This window comes from Streptopelia decaocto, assembly GCF_964273445.1.
Source record: "Streptopelia decaocto genome assembly, chromosome: 3".
Classification (NCBI taxonomy): Eukaryota; Metazoa; Chordata; class Aves; order Columbiformes; family Columbidae; genus Streptopelia; species Streptopelia decaocto.
Genome location: NC_138656.1, coordinates 22892290 through 22912499, shown reverse-complemented (window position 1 = coordinate 22912499; position 20210 = coordinate 22892290). Strand labels below are relative to the sequence as shown.

The 20210-nt window shown below is 36.3% G+C and overlaps 1 protein-coding gene across 1 annotated transcript in view; it reads right to left on the bottom strand.

The window, feature by feature from the left end:
* The window catches only part of USH2A (usherin), a 383410-nt gene that overhangs the window by 336483 nt on the left and 26717 nt on the right, over nt 1–20210 (bottom strand). Inside the window, exons 3-8 of the mRNA XM_082050056.1 lie at nt 15427–15562; nt 14174–14237; nt 11615–11909; nt 10195–10379; nt 6922–7143; nt 5512–5605 (exon numbers count right to left, since the gene is read on the bottom strand). Coding sequence (XP_081906182.1) covers nt 5512–5605; nt 6922–7143; nt 10195–10379; nt 11615–11909; nt 14174–14237; nt 15427–15562 — 996 coding nt within the window. The remainder of the gene's footprint in view (nt 1–5511; nt 5606–6921; nt 7144–10194; nt 10380–11614; nt 11910–14173; nt 14238–15426; nt 15563–20210) is intronic.

Sequence of the window (20210 nt, the reverse complement as noted above, 5' to 3'; positions counted from 1 at the left end):
GCACCCTCACTATAGCATTTGACTATCTATCGAGACTGCATGTTAGCAGAGCTTTGAAACATATCTGTCTCTTGTGAACTCCCCAAAGACTAAAAAAGAGCTTTTAAGCTCAAAAGTGACTCAAAGTGACTCCAAGTGACCAAAGAAGACAGAACAGAAATTAGGAGTGTGTTATGGGGTTCCACCATAACACTCCATGTACCTTAAAAGGATGCAACATAATTTTAGAAACTAAGCACATCCATACCACATGGTTTACAGATATCATAGGCCAAACAGCATTCTAAAAAAAGATCCTACTGCTGCTTTGCAATGGCAAGCTGACTGATAGAGAACTTGACTGGCAAAGGACGTAAGATCTACCACTCTGAATGCCAATAACGAGACACAACTGAAACCTCAGACACTGGCACAAATGTTGTCAGGCAGCATGAGATATATTTCTATTCAACTCTTCTTTCATTTGTGCTTTTTTGGTAAGGTTATTTGAAGCCACACTAAGTCCCACAAAATCAAAGCATATGCAACCACACTAATTCTGACAATCAGGCTGCTCAGTAAATTAATTCACACTTAAATTCTGCAGGATTAAAATGCAAAAATATTTTAAAATCAGGCATCTACTCCATCTAACTCTCATTTAGACTCAAACCTTGTATGACTTCTATAAAACAAAAGAGAAGAAGAAACTATGATTTGCAGTTGATGAGTTAGGCATGTGTTCTGTTTTACCCAAGTTCTGACTTGCTCAAGATATTGAATTGTAAGAAATATTGTGTTTATTTTTCCCTCTTTCTACCATGTCTATTTGGAATAAGCCTATGAATCCCATTATCCTGCAACATTAGAGAGTGCTGTAGCCACAGTTACTAGGTATTCTAGGGTTAATCTTACTCTTCTGAGGAAGCTATTGCATGGGATTTTTATTTTTATTTTTAATAGTCATTTTAGTAGGGTAAAAGAAGCAAAAAAAAAAAAAAAACAAAACAGATTGGCTAATCACTTATATGAAATTTATATGAAATAGGTGAAAAAAAAACCACAGAAATTCAATAAATATACATGGCACTATGGTTTACAATAGCTACTTCCAACAGCAGTGAACCACCAGCCTAGTTTTGTCTCAGTTTTCCTTCACATTAAAGGAAATAAATACCCTGCACAATAGATAAGCCCCTGAAGATAATTTTCAGACTGGAACAGCCTTCTTAATTTCTGAATGACAGCAATGACAACTGTAATGTTAGTTGCCATCTGCCTTCCTCTTAAGTAAAACTTACAAACATCAGATCAAAATGTGCAAGAGATAACGACCACTTCACGATTCCTTCAGCATGTCATCACCTGTGCAACAAATCACGAGGTATCTGAGACTGCCACAAGTTCTTTCAGTATTTCAGCAACACTTGTCCACAAATGGTTTTAAAAGCCTACATCTTTGAACTATGAAATTACACCAGTTTTCCAGGGATGGATTAATGGACAAACCCATAAATTCCACAGACATATCAAAAATTATCTAAAATGTTCAGACAGGTAGGACTACTGAATTAGGTACCTTTCTGCTTGCTGTTTCCTACAACTCCCATCAAGCACCTGCCTCCTTGATTTCCTTTATTTTTATTCTGATATAACTGGTTTCCTCCCAGGCCTATCCTCTGGGTAAATAAATTATGGCATAATGCTTACCAAAAAGTGCATTTTTTGCTAGCTTGCTTCTGCAAGCTAGAAGCCTGTTATTTAGTGATCACTTATTATAGTTAATATTTCCTGCCCATCAGGTACTATGAATCGTTATTCCAACACCCAGCATGATGATACAGATTGGACCTTTAACTAAGATTTAGAAATAATCTTCTGTAACAACATAAAAAGCCTTATTTATCCAATTCTTGTTAAATCAACAATGCCATATCCAGTTTTCAGACAGCAGATGATTAAGACAATTATTTGCATGAAGACCTGAAGCTTTTTACTGTACCTAGTCACACTCCCACTTCCATTCATACCCTCTCAAGCACTTATCAGAGTTGCTTTATTGATTTTAAATTCTGGTTTCTACTATTATTTCTACAATTATTCCTGTACGTTTTGCCATTACTTTATTAAATTCTCTCTGCCTGATCCAAAGGAGGCTCTGAGGTTGTAAGGTAAGGCTGACTTACTTTGTCTTCTTTATTCATGGGCTGTTTCCAGTTTTCATGTGACATCGTGCAAAGTTTTTGAACATACTATTCCTCATGTCTAAAAATCAGTCTTTGCATATAAATGTTATCAAAATCTCGACTACTCTTGGTACCTGGGTTTCCATTTGTAAAAAGCAGAGCTATTTGCCAAAGCAGGACACAAGGCATTTACAGAACAATTTGGAAATGAAGAAGCTGAATATTTTTTCCATTAGATGAGAGACAAGATCTATGAGGATTTATTTCCTTAACTTTCTTAATCTGGCCCATCTTAAGCTGGCAATTTCTTCTTAAAGATTCCCTTCTCATCACCACAAATTTCATAGCAACATATTTCTTCAACAAAATAGAACTCATAAAAAAATTCATTTGCTATGTCAAATTTCATAACACAATGATGCAAATAACTAAGATTTCCATTTGTAATGAATTATGCAAATTTTTAGTTTCTGGTATTGCTTTGCTGCGCAACAGCTATCCAGATGTATACGTCAGATAAATTCAAGATGGTAAATTTAGTTGTATTAAGTGTAAATGTGACAAGGACATACTCTGCCATATGTTAAGAGCTTGTCAAGGGATTTCTGATTTCTGGTCCAAGATACTAAAAAGAAAACACCAAATCAAAAACCTGCTTATACCCTCTCAGTTGTGCTGACTTAACTCGCTGCTAGCACAGGACAGAAGTTAAAAACAAAACAAAACAAAAAACACACCCACAACCAGCTGACAGCGCAAATTTGCCCTATATCCCCCCCAAAAAAATATATTTAATTTATATTTGGAAAGTTCCCTCATCAAATGCTTAGTTGAATCCAAAATAATAATAAAATAATAAAATAATAATAAATGCCTAATTCACTGGGGTGGGAACCTCAGAAACATTGGTGCAAGTTTGTAAGACAGTTGTTGAAAATCAGGATGGATTTTAGTTTTCCTTTTAAGTGTTTGCCTTACAAAAAAAATCAAAACCTTTAAGCTGTTTCAATTTCATGTAAACCTTTCATAAAAATCAAAGTAGTCAGTGATACATTTTCAAATAGTAATTCTATTTTATTATTACTTCTATTTTATTTCATTTTTAGTAGATATTGACATAGCCATTAAAGAATTAGGGAAATAATTAAACAACATCCTTATTCTACTCTGAACAAATACAGTTAATTCAAGCATTTCAATTATAGTTACAATGCATATACGCCAAATCAAAAATGTGACACTCACTAGAACAACACATTAACATTGACAGAAAATATCTGATGAGGAAGATACATCATTAAAATGCATTTAGTTTGTTTTCACAAGGTAGCATAAGTCTTGCAAGAGTGCTTGGTGAACTTCCAGATCTTATTAAATATTTATAATTAATCCCCGCAAAGTAACATTTCACAATGTGTGTTCTAATTAAAGGGACATTGTCAGTTTGAATTTTTTTTCTAATTTAACTCATCTAAAATCTTCAAATTTCTGTTCAAATCTCATTTAGACTGTAGATCCTATACTTCCATTTTAAAAGGCTAGAAAACTTAGTTCCCCTATGAAATTTTACAAAGATCTTTCACACAATTGTAAGTGCAATATCAAATGCACTCAGGTTAACACTTCTTGCTCTGTTCTAGCAAGCACCGTCTGCTTGGGGCTTTTCTGATGTGAGATCTGTCTCCCCTTTGCTACTGCTGTGCTACTCAATAACCTCTTCTAAATTTTTAGAAAGACTATTTCCAAAAGATATAAAAGTAGCAAAGAATACAGCATGCACTCATTATGGAAATCTAACATTCAGTGAGATTGTGTGATTCATTCCTTTGATGTAACTCATTCTTTATTAACATCAACTTCTTTTCCTTTTCTTTCTTGGATTTTTTTGCATTTTTTTTGAGATAAATATTTAACCTAGAGACAGAATCTATTCCATTATTCTAAGTTGTTCTCCACGTATTTCACCAGAAGACCATGACTTATATCAAACATCCACATTTTGGTTTCCCCATGACCAAGAATTGTAAAACTGGTAGGAAAAATGTAATTTTGCAACTTGATAAGTTTCAACTACACACTACACTTCACAAAATCCCTCTTTACTGAGAAACACTGTTATTAGGAGCACACCAAAGCAATGAGAAGAATGTATTTTCTAGATTTATCTGATTTTAATATGGCATTTTAATTAATTCCAAGAAACTTAACCTTAATGTTGACTACCTGAAAGCACAGAGCATTAAGTAATATTAAGTTTGTTCTTTTACTATAACATTCATGTTGCTATTATAACATTCACGTTGGTTATTTAAAAATAACCAAATGTCATATGTCACTGTAAACAGTATGAGAAATAGAAATTTCCAGGCTGCCCTTAAATAAATAAGTTCAAAGGTCAATTTTCACTGTTTTAAAAAGTCACTATCAAAATCACTGTTTAGATCAAAATAATGAAAATAATGAATAAGGCTCCTGAGAAATTAACTTCCAAATAAATATGTACAGGTATGTCTCAGTATTTTCCTAATTGTGCTCAACTATGCAAAAGTCCTTAAAATCAAGCCCAAAATGTTTTAACTCTTCCTGTGTTAGACATATTTTGTGAAATAATCGCATTAAAAGATCTCATTCTTAGCTGAAGTCAGAGACTGCAATCAACAGACATCCCAAGTATCTACAGATGTTCCAAGCATCAGGAGGTAGACCTACAACGGTGTTTTACCTTGGATTGGGCATGTGGTTTTGAAGCAAATATCTAAGTTTTCTGCACTTACCGTGCTTTGGTTTGCATGATGGAGTTTTCTTGGACCATTTGAACTGTGCCCTTTGAAATGAAACTAAATTTGAAGGACTGTAGATAGTGTGCTCCATCTACCGAATGGGTCTGCAGTCCATGGGACCAGACTAAAACTACTGGCAAGTAAATAAATAAACGAACAAACAAACAAATAAGCGAAATCCCTGAAGTCCTTGAATCACACCTGCTGTGAACTTTGTGTCTTCATTACCTTTTTCACTCTACAGATCATTTGCTAGTTGCTACAGCAAGTATATCAGATACTGACAGTCTAAATTCAGGTTGGCATCTAATGTCTGAAAGTGGCACAATACTCCAACAAGAAACTAAATCCCTGAGCAAAGCACTCCTAATGGTCTGTGGTGGAATGGCTTTGGGTGGCAGGAGGAGGCAAAAGGTTTTGTGTCCTTGTTTAATACAAACACTGACATGGAAAAATTCCCTGTAAAAGACAGGACAACACCAACACACATACACTCTTTCCCAGAACTAAAATTCCAATTTTGAGGCTGTTCATAGGTGATGTAGATAGACAATGGAGATACTTACATTATTTCCTTCTGTATAGCTTTCCTTGATGCACAGGCATCTATATGGTTCCATAGCTGCATCACAATTATCAGCATGGCCATGACAATTACACCTGAAAGAACAATAAGCAGTGAAGAAAACATTAAAATGTGGAATCACATCTGTCCAACAATATATAACACAGTCACAAAGACAATTTTGTGACTTACATAGTCTGCTTCTTTATTAAGAACAAATAAACAGCACCAAAGAAAATATTCTTAAGCGCAGTGACCTATAAAAGACCACTTAACATATTTTTAAGTACCAACAATTGCTTTCCAAGAAAATAAAAACCAGCATGTAGTAGAGGTATGGTTACCTTATATAATATGTAATTAAAACTGTATTTCAATATATGATATTAATATATTAAAGTTTATTAAATAAATCGTTATTATCCATCAATATTAAGCTTTACAGCACAGCTATAGTTTTTCAAGAAATCTTAACCATATCAAGCATAATTTTCTATTTAAACTACTTTGATCTCATTTAAAATGTCCATTTCTTACTAAAACGAAATCTCTATAGAGTATTAGTTAATAGGCAATAACCATCCCACTCCACCTGAAGGGCAGCTCTTCTGAAGGCATTGCATACCTTTGCAAACTACAGCTGAAATTATTTTACTGTAACATAGTCACCAAGATAGCAGCTGCTTTAGTAAAAGCGCTATCATAACATATCTAAATCAATAGTCAAACTGACTAGTAGTGTAGAAAATGTTAAAGTAAACATGACCTCTAATGGTGTTTTTTCTCTCGAAAAGAGAACTACCAAAATAACTTCAGGAATAATACTTATTAACAAAAATCTTCACCATATGCTTCTTGGAAACTGCTTCATTGCCAAATTTGCATAGTATTTACAGGGCATAATTTGTCCTTTCACAAGACAGCACACATCATATACAATGAAGCTGTCATTCACAGATGATGTAACACTTCTACTGATATCTGCCCAGTTTTAAAAGGAAAACTACAGCTAAAATGAAGAATGAGTTCTGCATTAAGACTTGTTAAAATTGCCATGTCTGAGAATCTATAATGAAACTTGGAAGAGCTACTGAAGTAAAGCACAAGCCATGGTTTCAATCATAAGCCTTTGCTTAGAGGCATTGGTAATTCCAAGGAAGGGAGTGCTTTTGACAGATTTGTGTAATAAGTATAATTAATTTTAAACTAGCGTGAGAAAATGTTTCAAAAAAAAAAACCAGCACACCAATCATTTCAAACTTGATGCACTGCTTCAGACCAAATTCCCTTCTCATTCATAAATGTAAAAGCAGAATAACTTCATTAAATTTTAGGCAGGTCATTATATACTTTGCACAGCTGTAATTGTTGGAGGCAGTGATGGGTGAGGGAAGAGTTCCATAACACCTACCTTCCGCTGATTGTAACTTCATTAACTCCATAGTATCTATGTCTAAAATTTATCCAAGACTCATTAGTATGATACTGGCCACGGAGATGAATTCTCACTTGTGTAGCTTTTACAAATTCTTGGAGAGACGGAGTATTGTAAAAATCATTGTAACCAGGTCGGTGATTTGGTTCCGGGGTAAGAACACTAAAAGTTAGATTACCACGGGAATATGGTGTAAAGCTGTTTAAATAGAAAGATAAATAAAAATGTCACCGATTTTACAGATTCTATCTCCTAATAGCCTTTTTTTCTCAGAGAGGGTCTCCACTTAACTCTACATAGGTATTTCGTGGTTTCTGGGGATAATTTTCATGTCAGTGGATTCCCAGACATCAGAATTCAAGCAGGGGAAATGTCCTCTATATGTCTGTTTTTCCCCAAACTGACATGCTCTTTGCCAGACTCTAAGATTCCAATTAAAAGCAAAGCCTCTAAAGGGCAACTTCAAAATATGGATAAAGTGTGACTGATACAGTGTCATCTGCACTAAGTTTTCAAAAAGTTTAACACAATGTCTTTGAGAAACATGAACTAAGCTTGAACTACATAAGGAAATCATTCAGACTACTAACATGATAATTAACATGGCCATATCATTAATTTTATACTTGCTAAACACATAAAAACCATACACAAACAATTATATTTTGAATTCCAGAGTCACTGGACTCTATTGTCTCATTTGATGAGTGAGCAGAGGCAGAAACACATGCCACCTTCCAGTGAGTGAAGTGCAAGAGAACTTACTGGAATGCAGCAGAATTAAGAGTAAAACTGTATATTTAAGCCCAAGAAGGGGAAGAACAGTCCTGAGAATTCAAGCAAAGGCTGAGTAAACAAGTACCTATAAACTGCACATTTGCACAATTTAGTATCGATCGTATCTCAAGTCGGTATATTTACTAGGCAGAGTTTAGCTACGAGTAGAACTTCCTTCTGCAAGAGGCAAGAATGCCTGATTATTTGCATACCTACATGGGCTCATTAAAAAATAGGTATCTCACAGTATCACCTGACACCTGACATTCAACATTCAAAAAATGTAATTCTCATCACTTCAAAATATCTCTGAGCTTTTCGAAGATGAGATTCGTAGTTAGACTAGGTCTGCTGAATCATACTCCTCTGTCTTCGTGAAGGATCTTTGAATTTTACAGGTCAGTGCTTCACAAAAATCTCAGTGGAATATATCTTCATGTTTCTCTGGGGGATACCATCCTCTCTTCCCCTTTGCAGAAAGTTAGATAAAGTATTCTTCCTCCATGACTTATAAAGCTCTAATGGAAATTATAAGATGGGTATGAATGGCAGATGAACTACATCATCTTGGTATGGAAACACCAGAAGGAACAGCAGAAGGACTGTAAGGCTGATGGCACCTAGGCAAGCATGTCTTCAAGATGTTGGGGCATATACATGCGTCTTCACAGGAAACCAGGAGATCCTAAAATAAGGGTCAGCCAGTATTCAGACTAAGCAAGACTCAGGCCTAGTGGGGGAAAAGGACAGTGAGCAACTCTTAACTTACAAAGGTGTTACAGGATAAAAAAAAAAAAAATAAAAACCTTAATCACTTTCATCTCTTAAAGGACACAAAAAATTCCATTCAGCACTAGCATATGGTCACCAAACCAAGAACACTCAAGCCATGGTAAGGATTTCCAAGCTAAGGTCCCTTTCCTTCCAGGTCAACCTAAGGAGTCCTGGCTAGGCCACCCAGGATACAAACACACTGGTGTCTAAATCCTAGACAGACAATTCAGACAAGTCTTGGCACTTACAAGTACATGGGTATGAGTGAGAAACCAGTTTTGGTTTACAATAAAACCACCTTCCCATCCTATGAAAGTCTCAGCAGAGAGTTCTGTTACACTGCTGACACAAATTCGAAGCATTGTTGCAACAGTAACTTCTCTTTCACTACACAGACTACTTACCATTACAAGGTATATTTCTTATCTTTTAAACAAAGCTTGCTGTACTCAAAATAATTCATTATCACTTCTATCATCATTTACATCACAATCAAAGCAGACAAACAGTGCTACTTACAAAACATTCATGGAACCAGTTCATACTTGACTCCTCAGTTCTTTTTAGAAAATATAGAGATATATGTTTCTGGGCTGAAAAGGGCATTACACCTCATTTGAGATATTAATCCAAAACTGTTTGGCTTACTTCAGAGATTTCCCTTCTCCTCTACCCTCTGCTCCAAGGATCAGCAATAAAGCTCAAAATCCTCTGCTGAAAATGGGTGTAACTCAGATGACCTTATACTCCTTTCTTCAGAATACTGAACTTCCGGAGAACAAAGATGCTGATGCTTGAAAAGTCTTAGGAAGGTAGCAAAAGTGAAACAACAAAAAAAGCAAAATGCCTGCAGCACCTGGTACTGTATTTTGACTGATTTCCAGCCAAGTACTATACAAGCCTAATACTGACTGGCATCTAAAATCAGACAAGAGATGGTGCATTTGAATGTACACAGTGATATAGATTCAAATATACATATATACATACATACATGCGTGTGTGTGTAAATTTATAATATAAAATAGCTATATAATTATATTTTCTATACTCATTAAATGCGTTTGTATATATGACATATTTTTATATTTGCACATGCTGTCTAATAAAAGGCTTGCAACAGATTTCTAAAAGGTTATGATCCTTCTCGCCCCCGCAGTTTTATTTTGGTTCTTGCTTAGAAAGATTGAAAAGCTTCAAGATAAAAGCTCATTTCTTACATATTTTGCATGACTAGTAGAATAAGGCTGAATGATTGGCTTTTGAATGTAAGTTGGGCCTCTCTTCTAAGCTTCAAAACAAGTTACACGCTCAGAGATAATAAGGAACACTTTCACATTCAGTAGACAGGTTAAAACAAACTGTTGTATCAGTACCTTCTTCCACTCTTCATCTCACTGTTCTGTAATTCTACTGACAGTAATTCCCCCAAAAATACAAGCATGTAAAATTTCAGAAGTCTAGCTCAAAAATAACAGAGGAATCAATCATGTCACATTTCTCAATGTCTGAAATCTGATTAAAAAATCATAAATGACCTTTTGAGGATCAGATTTGGGATCTTTTATATACTCAGCAGCCCATAATAAATGAGTATACCAAATTAAAAGATTCTATCTCATTAGGACATAGAAACAACTTGCATGGGATGTTACCTGTTCAAAACATCTATACTATGCAGATAATACCCAGTCATACCTAGGAAGCTGGAGACAGTTGACGGAGTCTGGTCTTTCCAGAGATCCATTGTTATCCATTCCAAAAATGCTGCAATTTTTAGCGAAATATTGCCAGTCTTCCCAGTTTAGATCATCTGTTTTTTTCCTTTCAATTATTATTGCTTCAGGGTGGGGGCTAAAGAACTGTAGTATAATATAAAATACCTACAAGAAGAGAACAAATTTATAAACCAATATTAATGGGAAAGTTGTAAAACAATGAGAATATAAACTTTTTTTTTCAATGTGACAATACAGACTGCTTTACTACTCACAGACAGAAAAAAAACCAATATTTCAGTCCACATATTCCCAATTAAAAACAAAGATAACCTTTTTTTTAAACAAGGTGTTTGATATCTCAGACATTATTACACAACAATTGAAATGTTGCATAAGGACTCCACTTTTTCTTGAAGAACATTTGAAAATGCACTACAAAGTCCATGATTTGTTACAGTAATGTTATTTTGGCAAAAAATGAAGTGCATAGCTTTCTGCTGCCAAATATTTGATGAGTTGTTTGTCTGGTTAACAGGTAATTTTTTTTTTTTTTTTCTTTTTGAAATCTCCATTTTCAGCTTGGACTCTTATCAAATAGCCTGTATTGCATTAAAGAACACTTCACCCAGCATACTGCTTATGCAGAAATGTATATGTGTCAAATAAGTCAAGTCTTAGAACTTCATAGACATTTGAACTCTTTCCCTTCTCCCCATTAATGAAAAAAAAAAAAAAAAAATATATATATATATAAACCAGCAAGAATACACAGAAATTTGGTAGAGCTCCTACTGTGAATGCAGCCTCACTACTGATACGTTCCTCCTTCCAAGACATCCTGACACTCTTCAACAGCACAGTGGAAGCATTAGGTGCAATCTGGACTCTTCAGGAACCTCATCTGCTTATTGTATTCTCCTTCCATATTCCTCAGGAGGCTAAACTACCAGCTCCAGAACATGTACAAAACAGAAATCCTCTCTGACATGTCAGCTTGCCGCAGACATGTTAAATTCCATTTGACTGCAGTCAGCTTTCTACCAGAAGGCACAAAACAAGCATTTCATGTTTTAATAGAAATTAAAATTTAAGTTGAAATTTACAAAAGTGGAGTTAAAAGGGATGACTTCACACAGGATATCTGCTTTGGTATATCTGTTCTAGATGACTGCTTGTTACAACAGCCAAAGCACATCAAAAGAGAATGACAAGAACCGTAATGCATTCTGTTGCCTTTTGCATTGTTTCATGCTGAAAAGGAAGTTTTCTTCCTAGCCCCTTGAAGATAATGTCTTAAAGCATAAAAGTTTGAATTTCCTCAAAATTATAATGAAAAGTCTACAAAAATATGTTCCTAGTTTTGATGTAATAAATAGCAAATGTAATATTTCTGTTACCTGATACTGTCCATTTTGTAAATCTATTGTGATAGTAACACCATGATCCAGGTCTGCAGTATTAGCAAACACAGTCGAAATCCAGGTGGTCCCAATGTCATTATCATTGATGTAATCCAGAGGATGAGCTTCTGCATCCAACCTCAGCACTCTGTCGTTAGTGGTATCATCAGCACCATTAGGGATGCAGTACCTCTGTATCAACGGGTGTACCCGCGGATGACTTCCAGGACAACGACACTCAGACTGTGTATGCAGATGAGGAAATTTTCCAGATAATGCTTCCAAAATGTCTCTGTCACAGCATATAAAAGGTAATTACATACAGGATAAAAAAGGACAAGTGCCGCAATGAATCAGGCCACCCAGGGTCCCTATGTAACCAATGGTAAGCAGCAGGCACATTCAGAAGGTGTTTGAGAAGAAGCACTCTGCAGTTGCTTTGGTTGTTCCATAGACATACATGGAGCTCCAAAGACATATACAGAGCCAAGAGAAATGAGCTCCTTGTGGGGATGTCTAAGGCTAGGCAGGATAAATCCAGACCTAGATGCAAGGAGAAGAATGCTTAACATTTTATTACAGTATCATGTCTGATTCCAATCAGTGATCTGGATGCTGTTCTTAAGCATACCCATAGCATCAGCATATTGCCTGTAACCACAGCTGGGTTGAATGTTTGCACCTAAATCCTTCAAAAAGACCAGCTTGAGCAATATCACTTTGCACCTTAGAAATCCTGGACAGAAATATTTTCACTTTCAACTAACTTTAATACAAATGTCCACTTTTTTAGCTGCCCCTGTCTGTGATCACTCTAGTTGCTTCTTACAGCTCATTTCAAAGCCATTGAGTCACTTTAGTTCCCTCTGACATCAGCAACTAAAATACATACATAGGTAGTTAGGCAAGCAGAACAATATATGAATGACATAGGCAGGTTTCCTTAAATCTCTATCCGCTTGTCTCTGGTATAAAAGAAGGATTTTGTGAGCCTAGAAGATACAGAACTTTTAAATTAAAAAACCTTACTTTTCCCATTTTCCTACTTTATCAGTAAAACATAATTTTTGCATACTTAAATAAATACTTGAAAGCTGCCACTCCAAATTCCACAGAACTAAAATTACAGGGCCTTTTAGACAGCTGTAGACTTAAATTAATTAGAGATGCAGGCAAGACTTTCCTTTGCAGTTTATGCCAGATAAACATTTTAGACCCAAGTTATTTGTGGATATAAAACTACATCTACAGAGACATCAGTACATCACGACACTTCGTAAAATATCTTCTCTTTCAATTTTTAAACTTTTTTCACCAACTTAAATTGTAGTTCAAAGAATTTAATAAGCATTGCTCGGAAAGAATACAACCAACATGATTTTCATGTAACTTGGAATTCAGATTCACATTAATACTTTAAATTCACAGGAGCTCAGTTCATCGTAATGTCCTGCAGACAGCTGAGCTCCTAGGAAAGTGTTTTACATCTTATTGAAAGAATATCATTAAGTAGCCTTAAGGTCTGCAGTCATGAGTGTCATTGTGTGTAGCCTACCCAGAAGCACCATGCAGACAAATAGGACCTGACTACTTCTGGCCAGCTTGAATTGACTGGATTAATCCAGCATGAGCTGGATAACAAAGGTAACATTTCTGTGTAATGTGCTAGGAAGGGAGGCTGGAGGGCAACACAAATTGCAGTGGCAACTGTAATTTGGCCTCAGGGATGGAGAAAGTCAAAGCAATTGCCAAGGGCTGTGTGGGCTGAGCTAGTGAAGCCATTGGCGGCTTACGGTTACAATCTAATGTAGAAAGCAAAGAACAGTTAAGATGATAGCACCTCGGGGTAGGGTTGTGTGCATGGGGCATGGGGACCATCAAGAATACCCAACATGGATGTCTCATACCATGGGGATGCTGAAAACAGAAGAAAGGAACTGCTAAGCACAGAACCCAAGCTCACAGCCATGAAGCCAACATCCTGACCAGCTGGAGAGCCTGTCCTTTTCATCACTTCGATCACTAAAGTGCTCTAAGCAGGACTGGCCCACTATGCTTTCTTCCTCACCCCACAGTTTACATGAAGCTCTGGGAAAGCTTGGCAAGTCTCATCCAGCAAGACTAAGCTTATCAACACACACTATTATGTCAGAGTTATGAGTTGATAACACCTAGATAGTTGATAAGCATTGAAATCTAGCAACCGGATCTGCTCTCTGCAAGAACGCTTACTAAGGCAGGTAGTAACAATAACAATAGGAAGGAAAGCACATTTTTATTTTTGAGTGTTGAGTTCCACTACATATGTACTACTACATATACCAGCTATATTTAAACAACAGTTCATAAGCAAAATACATTAAACTGTTGAGTTTAACTCAAGATTTTTAAGATTAAAAGTCATCTTTGAAATGAGGTTCAGTAAACTATGTCATCATAAGCAATACTCTAAAGGAGACATCAGAAAAGCACTATACTTCAGGAAATAAGCATATTGTTATTTGTTCTTCCTTCTCACCACACTCCTATTACTTTACAAAAATAAAGGTTCTTTACCTGTTTGTAAGTGCCACTGGGTAAAATCGAAAATCTTGCATTCTTCCAACAAATTGCTCTAAACCTAAGAAAATATACTATAAATAAGCAATCTATTGAGCAGAAGGCAGATTTGCACTGCATGAGAGCACCTTTAATTCAGCAATCAGAGATCTCTCTTGCACTATTACCCCTCCTGAATGAAACCATCTTGGAACTGGACAAAACTATAGAGGGCAGTGACTTAATTTTTTTTATAAAAAAGAATGATTTATAATAACTTTATAAGAACATTTTGTACCTATCTCTTTTCTGATTAGAGAGGTGGCACAAGGATTGGCTCATTAGACAGAAGTAATGAGCCAGTCCATGTGCCACCTCTAATTAGAGGAGAGATACAGTAGGTACAACCGTACCTATCAATTTATACAATAAAGACAAAAAGCATTTTAAAATATTCCTTTCTTTTATGCATTTATTAGTTATCCAGTGTTCAGAATGAAAAATCACAACTAAACACATTTCCAAATACAACATTTAAGAAATGGGGCACAGAATGGCTTTCTTGCCCAAGAGCACAATAAAGTTGTTTAAGTGACATATAGTTATTTTTAGGAGTTAGCTTCAAATTCTGTGTGCTCCTGAAAAGCAATAGTCAGTGTTCTTACATCTGAAGAGCAAAGAATTTGTGGAGAGCAACAAAACACACCCCAGCTGTTCTGCAATGATCATGTCATGCTGTAGTATATACATAATTCTAGCTGTAGATAAAGAGTAACACTATCAGGCGTTACTAGAGGCTGAGGGGTTCTCATTCTGCTAGTGGTTTATGTGAGTATGGATAGAACTGAAGAACATGAACAGCCAGAAATCTTCAACTCTATTCCTGACTCACTGTGGTGAGGAGTGTAGTCTAGTGGCCACACACCATCCCATTCTGAAGTAGTTTCATATATATACTCAGAAAAATGATGAATGTAAATTAATAGAATATTTCACTTTACAGACCTATGTTTTAGAGAATACAGGAAAACCTAACTATATGCAGTAGCATACAGAATGAATTATGAACCTACAGGATCACCTATCAAGCTTTTATCTTTCAGCCAATCTTTTGAGAAACCTAATCATAGAATAGGAATTTTCTCTTGTGGGAAGATACTACTTCTCAGCATATAGATTACTTAAAATTACTCACACACACTTTTAACCACTTCGTACACATCTTTTTTTCAATATTCCAGTGCATTCCCCTAAAATACTACAAGATTTACCTGTGCAACTTTGTCCAATTTGCAGTGTACCATCAGCAGCAGTATCTGCAATTGTTCCCACAAGAATCCTTGAATCAAAAGGTGTGTTGTCATCTTCCCAGCCATTCAAGAAGAAACTAATTCTGCTGTGATGCACCTATAGAATCAACACAAAGGGTGAAACGTGATTCATTATGCAATCGCTGATTTCTCTATATGTTGTGTCTATCACTGATTAACCATTAACATTACCTCGACCTACTTGCTGCGTTTCTTTATTTTCGGTACCTACTGAAAGTAGAAACCTCTTTTCCATCCACCCATTAGCAATCCAGTTAATAAGATCATCACGCAGATGCACAGAGTATAACATTTCCACAGTGGTTAAATCAAAGCAGAATCTATGGTACAGCGATCTGGTGGGGAGGGGGAAGAGAGGAAAAGGAGAAGGGTCTGTTTCACGAGGTATGAGGCTGGTTACAGCTACTTCACTTCAGGCCATGGGCACATGTTATAGCTGTCAGAGCTCTTCTCACACACATCAGCTCATCCAGGCCTCCAGGGGATATCTACCATCCTCAGGATAACCAAATGCAGCATGTTTCAGCCAGGCCTCTAACACCCCTCCAAAACGCCTTCTTAACCCCATCACGTTTCTTTCTATAGGGGCTGAAGGGAAAAGTATAAGAACCAGCTACATCTGCCTTACACCCAGTGGGTAATTCCCTTACATCGAGGGAACCCTTGGTTAGGAACGTGCACTCAGCCAGCACCCCAGGGTGCTGTTTTCTGCAAGCGTTCCCTTCCCTGCCAATTCATTTTAAATTTGAGCTAACATTCATAGAAATACTTTATGGCATTCTCCCAGCTCCACAAAGTCACAAAATTCTGAGCTTTTACAAAGTACTTTTTTGCATTAAAAATCTTCATGTTTAGGTTAGATAAAATTAGAATGAGTTTAATACTACCGGAGTGCCTTTCAGCCTTACATTTTGTGAAATACAATACTAATTTAAAAAATACAGGTACATACAAAATGAAAATTGGAGGCATCATGGCTATAGTCATCTTCCCATTAATGAAATTAATTATCAAAACTAACTTCAACTTATTCAAAACTTTGGAACTCTGTTGAATTGTTTACTGAATAAACTCAATCTCAGTTATTTCAGAAAGTGTTTTATTTGCAAATCTGAAATCACTTGATTTTTAGCAATATTTATCATGCATGAGGCTTATTTCACATGAGAGCTTGGTAGCCTTCAAATTCTGAAACATCGTTTCGTTCTTGCCAATTTACAGAGCATTATTTCCATTTTGCAAATATGAATGCCTGGTGAATCGTGTCTACAGAGGCCAAATAAAAAGAGAGTGCTTTAGCCTGCCTTGATACCCACGCTAATCAAAACAAAATAAACCTGAATAATTGCTTCCATAAGAACAATGTATATGTGAGGACAAACAGAAGGTTTACAAGCCAGAATAATTTGTTGCAAAGAGTAAAACCAGAACCTGAAAAAAGTATCAGTTTTAAAAGCACAATATAAGCACTCACAATGCTATTCCACCAATAAAGTCTTTCAAATTTCAGACCAAGATAAACGGATACAATTATCTATAAATCTGAGCTCAGATGATCAGCATCAGTGCCTCAGGCAACAAGAGCCTATCAGTATTTTAAGAAAGAAAATAGGAAATGAGATGGGGGTATATATGGATTTTTTTATTATTATTTAGGCTTCACACAAAATTGTACAGATGAATTTTTCTCCTTAAACTGCACTTTCAAACATACAGATGCATGCTGATCTTTATTGCCATTTCCAGATTCAGTCAATATTTCCCAAATTTAGACAGGAATATTTATTGCCCTTCCACTGATGGAAATTTGAAGGCTATTATCATAATTACTAAGCCTTGAGATTTGTTCAAAAAGTTATTGCATATGAGTTTCGCCACTCAAAATACATCTCACCATTTTAAATTATCTTTTGTGTTGACACATCGATGACCTAAATACAACAGTTTTTTATTTAATTTTAATTCAAGGCCCTCTAAACATCTGATGCCCTATTTGCAAGAGCCTAAGTATATGTGTATATGGTGGTTACATTGCATTTTTTTCAGCATCACATTTTTTACAGCCTGTTACTGTCATTTGGTGTTTGACTGTTATCATCATAAAAGATACAGGCTTTTCTACTTTGTTATTTGTAGCATTATCTCATGTTTTACAACATCTTCGCACAACATGCCCGCACATGAAATATAACTAGTGAAAAGTTCTCAGTGGTATTAATGCATAAAAAAGAATGTGGTTCCATCTCTACTGTCTTTACCCAGCCAAAAGCTGATGAACAGCCAATTTTCCTTTATCACATTAGCACAGCCATGAGGGAAACACATTTGTTCTAGTCAGCTACACTAAAGATACTATTACCAATCTAACATATACATGTTTTATATCAGCAGTATTCTCAGAGTATGAGGGAGCCAACAATATATTAACACTAGCATGACAGTTTATTTAAGAAAAGAAAATTGTCTCTGTAGAGGGACAGAAGTTAGAAATGTATGGCTAAAGCTCAGTGTCACTGGTCTAATAAAGGTAATAATTCTTAAGCTTTCTTTATAGCAGGTAACACTCCTGTGGCAGCTCTGTCATATCATTCAAATAAAAATGTTGTCTTTTACAAGTTTAAGAGTACCTTTATTTTTAGTCAGATATGAAGCATGTTTCTGCTTTCCTGTGTTCACTGTCAAACATCTGTAAGCAGAATTGGGGAATGGGCACACTTACCCCCCTCAGCTCCTTGCAAACTCACCGTCTCAGCTACAGCTTCTACAGGACCCGATTCTGCCTCCCTCAGTGGTAAACACAGTGCTCACCTCCATGCACCCCCTGCTAAAATCACTGGGACTCTTTATGACTTAAGAGTGACAGAATTGGGCCCTAAATGACCAGGTATTTTTACTCATTGAAAATAGATGACTAACGCCAATTTTAAATCCCCCTCACCCACCACCAATCCCTTTGTATTAAATAGGATTTAGAATAGTTGGGTTTAATATAGCACATCCCCAAGGTAGCCCTAAGCACTTTACAATGCTGAACTGGATATCAGTGGTGCAGTGACTGTGTGAGGCAAAGGCAGCAGTCATTATGCATTTGGCAGGAGCTCAATGTAATGATGCCCCTGCTGGTTATTAAAGGGGTATGAATATCTGACATGGGAGGAAAATGTAGGAGGGAAACCATGTGTGGTATAAAGAAAAAAAATAAAAATCCCAGCGGCTCTCCACTGTGGGAGGAGAGGAATGTCTCAAAGTTTGGTGTCAGTTTAGACTAAACTAAATAAGGAGGAAGGCTGGCACCAAATTGGCTGTTTGATGTGGTTATTTAAAGTCTCCTGACCGTTAGCATTAAATTGCATACAAACCACAGAAATAAAAGATGTATTTTACTCCTGACTAGGACAACAGGATTTTTCCCCTGTTGTCTTTATTAATAATGTTCTATAGGAATTTGCCCCAAGATAGCAAGAGAAGATGGGTAGAAGATGGCTTTGTGGTTGTGCAAAGCACAGGACCAGAAGCCTGGGACATCAGCACTCTAATCCCAGCTCTGAAACCATCTCTCCCTCCCGTGCTTCCCCATCTGTCAAATACTTAGCAAATCACCTCACAGGGAGGTGGCAAGGATTAGTCACTAAGATAAATTCACTGTGCAACTACATTAGCTTCTGCCAATGCAGAACCTAATACCAATTCCAAGCAATGGAAAATCCATTTGATGGTGAACTAAGATGGTGAAAGATATCCACAATCTTTTCTCTAATAGCATTCTTATTGTGATCCAGAAGAGTTTCAAAGATGAGAGGTCCCGGGCCAATGAGCTGATAGGCAAGTTCCTTCAGGGCATCCTGACTGAAGCTCTTCTGGTCTTCCATCACAAGCAAATTGCACATCAGAGCCCCACATCCAACTACTTCCTACCTAGGTGCAATTCCCTACCCTATGGGTCACCAGTGCAGAATGAAGGAGGACACACTGAAGGATAAGCTTCTGCTTATAAAATGAGATAGGGACAGAAAAGGCATTTATTTCCTCACCTAAAAATCTGTGCTACTCAGACCCTACTCATGAAAAAATTACATGAATTTTGCCACTTGGGTTGGATTGGGCAGAGCTATCATGTAAAGAAAATACAGTGTTTTCATGTCTTAACTGCTAACGCAAGCTTCCATTATGTTGGAGTAATCTGGGGGCGGGGGGGGGAAGGCAGCATCACAACCAAATATTGCACTTCAGAGGAGTGGTACTAAGACCAAGAAACTAATTATAGCAAAAAGCAGCAGGGGAGCATTCCAAAGCATGGTAAGGATGGATGATACTGCTCCTGAATACTCTTTGAATCTTAAACCACCAGCAGACTTCATCAGCCAGCCATAGTTTCTACACATTTAATAGTATTCCATGGATTTCTTTTCCATGATTTTGTATAGCTGCTCCTTGAATACAAAAACTTGCATTTCCCCCAAAGGCACTCATTGTATACATTGATTGAAGAATACCATGGTTTTTCCCTGCTCTCTCTTTTTTTTTTTTTTTTTTTTCTAACACCTTGAACTCTAGTGTTATCTACAGGTATAATGTACAATGGGATAAAAATATATAAATAAATAGTATAACAAATATCAATAAACAGCATAACAGGTATAATAAAAATATTTAGCATTTCAGGAAAAATTATCAATATGCTTTTTGAAAAAAAAAAAAAAAAGCCTAATATTCCTCTTCAGTGA